This window comes from Eleutherodactylus coqui, chromosome 2 (assembly GCF_035609145.1).
Source record: "Eleutherodactylus coqui strain aEleCoq1 chromosome 2, aEleCoq1.hap1, whole genome shotgun sequence".
Taxonomy (NCBI): Eukaryota; Metazoa; Chordata; class Amphibia; order Anura; family Eleutherodactylidae; genus Eleutherodactylus; species Eleutherodactylus coqui.
The window spans coordinates 197,178,087-197,188,461 of NC_089838.1; the positions used below are offsets into that span (position 1 = coordinate 197,178,087).

Below are 10,375 nucleotides of genomic sequence, written 5' to 3' on the forward strand. Positions count from 1 at the left end.
CCGCAGGACACGGAAGCCTGCAGCAGCGACGGAGACAAGCGCAAGGGACCCGAACGCTGGCTGCTAGGTGAGTAATATAAGATTCCCCCAAAACTAAGACACTGCGCCTATTTTCGGGGAAACCCGGTAGCACTGCATGCAGCACTGTTTCTTCCGGTACACTGCCTGGCAGCTGAGTGGAAACCGGACGGACCCCATTATAGTCGGAGCCGTCTATTCAGCGCTGTTCGCTTCTGTCATTAGATGGATCTGTTTGGCTGAATGGAGCAGGAATGCGGAGCTGCGGACGCAGAAGTGAGCGCAGCCAACCAAGGCAACATAGAGAACAATGGGCTCTACTGCACATATATACGGGGCAAAAAGGAACATGCTGCGTTTCTCTGCGCTCCTGTATTACGCAGTTCCAATACGCTAATGTGAGTGGTACTGTGTACGGTAATGTAACTGATCGCCTGCAAGGCACCTGGTATGACACGGGCGGACAGAGCCCATTATAGGCGGTAAACATACAGTCATGTGAGCCCGGCCAAGGGGACACAACTGTATGTTGTCTGTAGGCTGGTTCTGATGCTATTCAAGCCCCGCTACCAGGAAGAACTGCTCTGTGGGCATGGAGGAGGACACGGCAGCCTGCAGCAGCGACGGAGACCAGCGAGAGGGACCCGAACGCCGGCTGCTAGGTGAGTATTAAAAGACACCCCCCGATAATAGGACCCTGTGCCTCTAGATCCATTTTTTCTTTTTCTCAATGGTGGTGGATATATTTTATTTATATAGGCTCGGTTCTGGTACTGTATCTGTGCACTAAGCGTGATTCTGGTATCATATGCATGTAGTCAGCTGTGCACTAAGCATGATTCTGGTACCATATGCATGTAGTCAGCTCGGTTCTGGTACTGTATCTGTGCACTAAGCGTGATTCTGGTACCATATGCATGTAGTCAGCTCGGTTCTGGTACCACTTGACACAGTATTCTTGGCTTTGCGGCCATGTGTCTCCCTGTTAGGAGCTTATCTCCTTCTCCCCTGTGAGGCCCCTGTAGGTTCAGCCAGTGCAGAGTAGGAGGGGGTGGCAGCCATAACTGTCCTGTCCAGTGTTCGCCCAGCAGCTTTAACGGCTGTGATTAGTGAGTGTTCCATAGTGTCTGGGGCAGCAGGCCCTCACATAATGGTATAGCGCTCGTCCTGGGAGGTTGGATTCCCTGATAGTGCCAAACTGGGGTGTAATATAGATATATGCACCCGGGAGGGGTGTGCCGGCGCCCCTCTGTGTCCCCACTGTATTATGTTATCTGTACAGTATTGTGTTTCCGTGGAGCACACATAACCGATGCACGCGCTCCCGCCCTCTATACTTCCGTGCGCCGACCTACGTCGGGTCACAGACTGAGGTAGAGCAGCAGTAATCTATAAGACCAGCAGAGGGCAGCACAGTCACTGCGCTACATTGACCTTCACAACTCGGCTCCGCCCAGTCACGGATGACGTAGTCCGTTGAGCCCCGCCCTCAGTGTCAGCTGCCGCATCAGTCACATGACGGAGGAGCCCGGCTGCAGCAGTAGTTCGCTGTCAGCTGATACACCCGGGAGCAGACATGGCGGGCGGCCTGGTACGGGGGAAGCTGATCGCGGTGATCGGGGATGAAGACACCTGCACCGGCTTCCTGCTCGGCGGCATCGGGGAGCTCAACAAGAACCGGAAGCCGAATTTCCTGGTGGTGGAGAAGGAGACGAGCGTGACGGAGATAGAGGAGACGTTCAGGTGAGCCGGCGGCGGGAGGGTGCTCACCGCCTCTACCCGGGGGGCTTCCCGGGAACGCTGTGGGGGCGCCTGATCACCCTCGGGATGGAGGCTGCAGTAACAGCGGGCGGGGGTGACCCCCACATATCCGGGTTGTCCGCTTCAGGTAACCTCAGGGGTCTCAGTAGCTGGATCCCCCATCCCGATCTGATGTTAACGGGAAACCCATGTAAGGCACTGACCCCCATGTGCCCTCCGTTGCTCCTCCTGTCACTGGCTGCAGGCCCTACACATCACAGCTGTTTACTGACAACACAGGCCTCCTTTTGTAGGGATGTCACCATAGGTGCCGGGCGGACAACAGCGGGTCCTCTGCCAGCAGATGGCGTCCTGCGGACATCGGGGGGCTTACCTACACAGCACTCCCCTAATACCATATAATGGGGGTCTGCGGCGTCCTGTGAAGGTTAGAAGTTGGACTTATTCACCATGTTGCTGAGACCCGATTCTAACTTTCATCTTCAACGCTGAATAAAGGCTAGCCCTGCGGGTGGCGCTGACATCGGGTGTAGTGGGGTGTGCAGGGGGCTCTGCTGGGATGACTGGGGGGAGCGGACAGTACATGGGGGGCGGGGGTGACTGCAGGATGTGGCCCGCCCGCACTGCCGCTGTTTATTGTTCCCTTATGTAAAAAAAAAAGTTCCCTTGGTGTTTTTAGCTTTTCTAAGAACCAAAAAAAATCAATATTGCTATCAGGTCTGAGCGCTCAGACTAAGTTATGGCGCTCCTACCACATGGTCCCTGGAGTACGGGAGGTATTCCTCATACGTACCCCGCTCCCGATCCAGCGCTGTACACGCACCCCCCAGTGACTGCTATAGGAGTGTGCGCAGCATGCAGCCACGGTCCACACTGACTTTTGGGGGTGGCAGCGCTGGATCGGGAGAGGGGTAAGTATAAGGAATACCTCCCCTGCTCCAGTGACCCTGCGGTGTGAGCGCCGTGACTTAGTACTGCTCATACCTGACCGCAGCTTCTCTTTAAAATCCCAAATTAAGAAGAGGGTGCAAAAAAATCTAGACTTTAATTTTTTGAGTAAATCCCCCAACCTGCCGGCACGAACTTGTAGGGACACAGGGCTCGGTCCAGGGATTAGTCTGATTGCCATTAGGGAGTCGGGAAGGAATTTTTTCCCCAAAAGGGCTAATTGGCTTCTGCTCTTGGGGTTTTTTGCCTTCCTCTGGATCAACAACACAGGAGGCTAACAGGCTGGACTAGATGGACATTGTCTTCATTCGGCCTTACGAACTATGTTACTATGTAATAAGGGCAGGTTCACGCTTACTACTTGCTGTCGGCACGTCACGACTGCTTATGGCTCCAGTAATCAGCAGAATCCAGGCTGCTATAAAGTGTTGCTGACTGCTCTTTGTGGAGTGACTAGTGTACAGCTGGCAGCTACTACTGCACTGCCTCGCAGCTATCTGCCATACTGACATCTGGAGTCATTAATAACTGCAGCTATGCTACAAAGTATGTTCTTCTGTAAAAGTGTTTGTGAATGTCACCAAGTGAGATGGGAGGTCCAGTAGGGGGCGCTGTGTTTCCCCATAGGCATGCACAGTGTTAAGTAATGCAGCAAGCATCCACTCCCCTTGAGTGGTCTACTGCAGAGTCGTCCTTCATGACCCCCATTGTATCAGGGAGCTTGTAGTTCGTTTCTCCACAGTGTCCCTTACGGGGGCAGTAGCGTGCCATTTCTATGTCACCGTGCCTCTTGAGTCAGGCCGGCATGTTGATAATTAGATCCCATCACCGGTGTTATAGACATGTGATAACTTTCTGTTTCTTCCTTTGCCAGGAGTTTCCTCCAGCGTGACGATATTGGTATTATCCTGATTAACCAGTTCATTGCTGAGATGATCCGCCACGCTATTGATGCGCACAATATCTCCATTCCAGCCGTGCTTGAAATCCCATCGAAGGAGCACCCCTACGATGCCAACAAGGACTCTATACTGCGCCGAGCGAAGGGCATGTTCACCTCCGATGACCTGCGATAGGTGGCTTCACCCCACAGTCCCAGTCTAGGACCTTCTTACAATGTTGTGTAACTCCCCTCCTGCACCGCACTGTGTATAGTGACGGGATGCTAAGAAAATGTCACTTCTCCTTTTTCCTTTGTCTCTATTTATTCCTGCTGCCGGCTCGCTGTCATTAGATTTTCCACTGAAGTGACTGCTTTATGCCGTTCTGACTCGTGTGCGCCCCCCCCCCACCCCCACCCAATGTAAGGGGTCACTTGTCTGAAGGTTAGTGGAGGAGATGATTCTATCAGAAAGTCCAATCAATGCCTCCATTTACTAGAATGAACCCAGCGATGTGATTGGACGCTGTGGACATCCACTTCTGGCCCGCTAGACTTGCGGTCTAGCTATAGCCGCATAGTGAATAATGGCTGAATCCCCCGCAGGTGGTCTGCATTGTAGTGCGAGCGACCAACATATAACCAGGACTGGAGGTAGTGGCTGATGCGGTTTCCGGCAGCTCTTCCGAATATACTTGATGTCCCCCACGCCCCTCACCTTGTGCTCTTGTCTCACCTTGTAAAAGCGGTCTTGTTGTATAGATGTAATAAAGACACCACTGGGAATGACCTCCGCCGGCTCCGCTCTTGTTTCACCTGCCGCTGTTTGTAATCACCTCCATCTTTACTGTAAACAGAGTGTGTGATGTATACAGCGCCGGGCACTGCCGCGCCAGTCTGGTTCTCGCCAGTCATCTGTTATTTCCCTTCTAACCAGCTCGCTGCTTCAGCTACAGATCTCACCAGAAGGGTCGCTTCACACAGGCGATATAGCCGTGAAAAAAATTGCGTCTTTTTTTTTTTTTTTTTAAGTGTCAGTGATGCATTTTTTCACAAAAACATTGCTGCTACTTGCGATTTTCTCGCAATTTTTTAGGGCAAAAGTCAATAGGGCTTTCTAATTTTAAAATTGCAAGTTCATGCTTTGCGATGCCGTAAAAAAGAGGCTTCATAGGGAAACAGGGGAGATTAAATAATTGCAAATCTCAGAAAGATATGGCATGCTGTGTTTTTTTTTTTTTAATACTCTCATCGCAGATGTGAAGGAAACCATTAAAAATCATTCACTCTTGCATCATGCAAAAACCACGCAATTTTTATCGCCTGTGGGAAACCAGCCTAAGGGCGCATACAAGAGTTTCTCACCTGTGTGTAAGTTTTGTGCGTTGCGACATGCACGGCAATACAACCTGTTATCTACAATGGGTGTAATTACAAAAGTGGTTTTACTCGTGCGGCGTCACTGGAACATTGAAGTTGTGCATGAGGATAATACATACAATAGTGGGGTGTCCCACACTGACATGTTCTGCGTGATGCGAGTCGCACCTGAGCATTTTGGCCACTAGTGGCTGTCGGGTATATGAATGCACCCTGAGGCTGCTTTCACATGACTGGGAAAATTGCATGAGATTTATGCGTTGGGAGATGCACAAATATAAATTTTGAATGGGGTCCTTAATGATAAATTTCTCTCTTGTTAACGCATCTCGGTGCGGGAAAAAAACTTGCCATGCTCTATTTTTGGGCGCTCCTCGGAACGCATCACCCATTGTTTTCAGTGGGACAGGAAACTGCATCACACGGCGTGCGCATAAGTGTGATGTCAGGTTTGCCATTGGAAACGCTTGTCAGTCTTCTGACATGACTGAAAGCTGCGACAGAGGAGCGCAACCTCTTCAGAAGTGATGGAAGGTGGTGTTGACAGAAGCGCCTCGCATCCGCGGTATGTTGCCCATTCACGAGCATGATCTCGGGCCACGTTTCACGGTCTAATATCGCGTTCAGCTGTGCGTCATAAGCTGAAGGCTACATTCACACAGGCGAGCCGGATTTGATATCGTGCTTGTAAATGTACGTTTTACCCCCGAATGTGAGGTGATTTTTATACAAAAACGCCTCGCATCACTTCTGTGAAATTGCAATCCTCCGAATTAGTATAGACAATGGCAGCATCAAATGGTGAGAAATAATCACCAAATCTTTATTGTTCCATCTGCAAACAAAAGCCAACGTTTCTACCCGTATGGGTCTTTATCAAGGCTGTCCCTCAGAAAACAATGGGCGATGCATTCTGAGGGACACAAAAAATAGGTCATGCAGTATTTTTATTTTATTTTTTTTACCCTCCCAGCATCGCTGCCCTCCTTTTTGGCACGTGATGTTGCATGGCCTGTGATTAAATCAGTCCCCTTCAAGTGCATGTGACTGAGCTACTGGGCCGAGCACAGCCGCTATACAGTGTACAGTGCGCTGCCTGGTTTGGACTGCAGCCGCTGCAGCGCTCACCTGAGTACTGATGTCACTCCCAGTGATCGGGGGGATGCTGAGTGGTGGACACCTATTGATGACCTATCCTGGGGACAGCTCATTGATCGTTTAGTCCTGGAAAACCTCTTTCACAAAATTGACAAAAGGGACTCCTAAAAATCCAAATTGATGAAGTGATTGTTGAGTCCGTATATATTCCTACCAGCCGAGCCTCCGCCCCTAAGGCCGCCTTCACGCATGCAGTAAACATTATGGCGTTCCTGTGGAAATTCCACAGTGCTTATCATTCAAGCCACATGGAGAAGATTTCGGCAATGTCCTTTACACGCTGTGGAAACTTTCCGAGACAAATCCATGTTTAAAAAAAAAAAAAAAAAAAACGTACTATGGATTCTAAATCTGCATCATGTGGATTTCTGTTGTGGAATCCAACCTTGAAATAAAAGGGTTGAATTCTGCACCTGATCCGCATTTAACCCTTTGCAATCCAATTTTGGATTCAGGGTTTCCTAGGGGGCTTTCTCTTTCTGCCATTATACAATGGCACCATCTGCTGGCTCGAGCCAATACTGCAGTATGTGACACGCTGGAGAGGCCCCCCAACAGAGCGGCCAGTAATCTACAGTAAGAATACCCTGCCGGACGTCTTCCGACATCGGAGCTGTACAGCCTTCAATCAAAATGTCTTCAGACGTCAGACAGTGGATTGGAAAGGGTTAAAGATGTGGTCAAATTCGTACCATTTGGGTGCAGATTTGACCACTGTGGATTTCCAGTGAAGTTGCTGTGGGTATTCCTTTGTGGAATGCCTGCAGTGATTTTGCGCAGTAGGCCTTACTTCCCGAAGATGCTGTCTAGCGGACAACCTTTCAGTGGGAGGGTTCAGTAGATAATTAACGAACAAGGTTGTGTTGTTTAGTATGTATATTAGTACCTGTATTACATGAGCTACAGTCACGGGTCCATACTGGTACACCCAGCTGTTTCGCCGGGAGTGCAATGTGAGTTGAACCGGCAAGCGCTGGTATTGAATACGACTGAACTATCACTTTGGGTCACAAGTGTCTTTGCTTTATTTTGCTAATATTGCAATACTCTGGTATCCCGGAAACTCAACCATTAAACCGTAACTTTTCAGCTAGTTTCACACAGGCGATCATGATTTTGCTGCGAGAAAATAATGGCAAAATCGCATCTTTGTTCCCGCTTGATACGCAAATCAAGCCACCCATAGGGATGCATGGGCGTCCGCAAATTAATTAAAGCATGCGGATTTGATTTGCTGACCTTCTGGATCAGAAAACCAATTGCAGCATGCTCCATTTCGGTGTGGATTCCGCACGGACGGCTTTCAATGAAGTCAATGGAAGCCAGCGGATCTGCGGCACACCTGCATCTGACACTTCAGACGTGCCATGGATCCGCAGGAAAGCAGGAGTTAAAAAATAAAAGTTACTGCGCACAGTGGGCCCGCTCGCATCCGCAGTGCAGAGGACAGAAGATCTGGAAAGGAGGGAGCAGACCTGGACAGGTCAAAAAAAATGTTCTTGGCTGTGGGCAGGGTCTGCTCACTCGGAAGGAATCCGATCCGCCCGTGGACTTGAGGCCTTAGGATCCCTTTCAGGGTCGCAACTTTACTGAAGTGATGGGAGGTGCTTTTAACAAAAACACCTTGCATCCGCAGAGACATTGTACATGCACAAGCGCAATATTAGGCCAGATATCACAGTCACCCATGTGAAATGTGTTTCTTTTTTTTTTCGTCCTGTACTTTAGTTTTGTATTCCTTTGCATTTTCATAAATGTCATTTCTTTTTTGCTATAATGGCCTTTTCATGACTCTTTCCATACTTTGCCTAAATAGTACTTGTCATTCTATACAGTGCCTAGAGTGAACGTATATAGCATCTTTAAAGGGAGCCTATCCCATTCAATAACCACCATAAGCTAAGCTATGGTGCTTATAGAACAGGGAACATGGAGTCGGGGTGTACTTCTTATACTTACCTAGCTCCATGTTGACTCACTGTCACACCTGAAAGTTGGCGCTTGTTCTATGAGCCTCACTTTTCTCTATGGGACTGCGCATGCACTGACTGTAGGAGAGAGTTTGCTGCGGTTGCATGCTCCTTTACTCACGAGTCGGCACTCCCTGATAGTGAGACAGATGTGGGATTTATGTGTCTCCGAGCCCTGATTTTTATAAAATTGAATAAAGGTCATTATTTTAGGACCTCTACCTATGGGCTCTACATTCACCAGCAGAAGTTGTGTTGCAGAAAACTCAGCGACTGTACCCTTCATCTGAATGAGCCCGCAGGAACCCATAAACCTGCTGCACTAACATCACCATTCCGATGAATGGAACAGATTTTCAGTCACAAGAAAATTTCTGACATTTGTGTGTGAATAATAGATAAAAAGGAGATTATATATATATGTCTAAAATTCGATACTGATACGAACAGACATGGAGTAGCAGCTGCCCTTGACTGAGTTAAGAAAATTCTTACACATTGAAAAATGGAGGCCATCAGCTCTGATCTTAAAGTGAAAAGCATCCAGATGACCACAATGATATAAAATAGTTTCCTTTATTTATACTTCGTCTCCAATAAAACTTCATCAACATGGACCAGTAATACCCCAATACTTTCATGCCCCCCCCCCCCCCCCAGCTCTCTTAGTCGTGCTCCTCTCGAACGACGTAGGCCTGTTACATATCCTATGCACAGTTTTACTGTATGATTATGCACATGGAATAAAGTTATTTTCATATTCCGGAAGTGCTGGAACTTCTTAGGTTTTGGTCCCCATGTAGAGCAACCTAGGAGTCAGTGTTCATCGTCCTGTAGCACTGCCCAAGGGGATTTGAGCATTACACAGTTTCCATTGAAATCAAGGGACTGTCCCTGTAATGCACTGATGTCAGGTTCTTCAGAGGGAGAGAAGCTCTGTGTAGCAGATCTCTGTTCTAGCTTATAGGTCCGGGTCCTGATTGTGAAACACCTCCTAACCCGCTATTAGGTCCACAGTCTCCAATAGAGTATTTAAAAATGAGTCATATAACCATACAACCCGTTTAAGTGCCCCTTTAATTCTACTATTGTAGATGGAAATTTTGACTAATCATTAAATTAATTACCATAGATACAACACGCACTGATGTGGAGCAGTGTCCTAGATAACTCATGTCCAGGCCTGTCCTTCTTATAGGTTGTTCTAACTGGAAACAAGTCACAAATACCAAAATCTAAAAGTAATGAAGCATGCGGTATCTGGTGTGTTTCCTCACCTGCTAACAAAGGAGCCTTATGAATCAGAGGCAGTCACACAGAACTGGGACTTTCGTACCATGTAGTTATAGGATCATGTGTCTCCAGCATCCCTGCAAGACGGTTCTCATTGGCATCTACTTATCGGATCATATCTCACCAGGCATAATCTGTCTTGAATAGAAATAGGTTTTGGAATTTCAAGCATTACATTTGAAAGTGTATATAACTGAGGGGTGTCATTTGTCTTCTTGTCGCAATCAGTTATGCAATCTATATCGTTCCACAGGTACTGAAGCTCTTCATATATAGCACCCTGGAATTAACAGAACTATAAAAATAAATAACAATGGTAAGTTGTACTTTTTTACTTCCCATTCAGCCTGAATTCTTTTAACTGCAGCTGCATTAATAAATATGCACCATTGTATATATGTATATATATTTATTTATTTAGAGGGGTTGTACCAGAATCAACTTTTAATCACCTAGCCTATGGATAGATGATAAGAGTCTGATCAGTGGAGTTCTCACTGCTGAGAACAGTTGTTCTGCATCCCTCAATTCTTGTCACTGGGGGGTTGCTTCTCTCACTGGCTCTGACATCAAATTCAAGGGAGTGAAGGCCATGCCATGCACGGCCACCACTCTATTCATTTCAATAGGGCTGCCGAAGATAGTTAAGTAGAGCCATTGAAAATTAATGGAGTGGTACTGCGTATAAACTGCTGCTGCTCCATTTAATCTCCTTTTCACTGTGGGTGGGAGGTGGGGCAGTAAGCCCACAGTAAGGAGGAAAGGGGGCACTCAACTCCCGTTCTCAGGATTGGTGGGGATTAGAGATGATCGAACGTGCTCGGCCACGCCCCTTTTTCGGCGAAAAAATTCGTGGGGCGCCGTGGCGGCACGGGGGGTAGCAGTGGGGAGTGGGGGGGGAGAGAGAGAGGGCTCCCCCCTGTTCCCCGCTGCTACCCCCCGCACTGCCACGCCTCTCCCCGCCCCC

General features: G+C 48.3%; 1 protein-coding gene across 1 annotated transcript; it reads left to right on the top strand.

The window, feature by feature from the left end:
* The first annotated feature begins 1,509 nt into the window (after positions 1-1,509).
* On the top strand, positions 1,510-4,397 carry ATP6V1F (ATPase H+ transporting V1 subunit F). Its single transcript, XM_066592180.1, has 2 exons — positions 1,510-1,761; positions 3,602-4,397. The coding sequence occupies exons 1-2, from the start codon at positions 1,595-1,597 to the stop codon at positions 3,801-3,803; spliced, it is 369 nt and encodes a 122-aa protein (XP_066448277.1). The 5' UTR covers positions 1,510-1,594; the 3' UTR covers positions 3,804-4,397.
* The last annotated feature ends 5,978 nt before the right edge of the window (positions 4,398-10,375 follow it).

What these genes read in the sequence shown, in the direction of transcription:
- ATP6V1F (XM_066592180.1), top strand. Translation starts at nt 1,595, where the DNA reads ATGGCGGGCGGCCTGGTACGGGGGAAGCTGATCGCGGTGATCGGGGAT. An exon ending in GAGATAGAGGAGACGTTCAG is followed by an intron (nt 1,762 to 3,601) that starts GTGAGCCGGCGG and finishes TTCCTTTGCCAG; the next exon opens with GAGTTTCCTCCAGCGTGACG.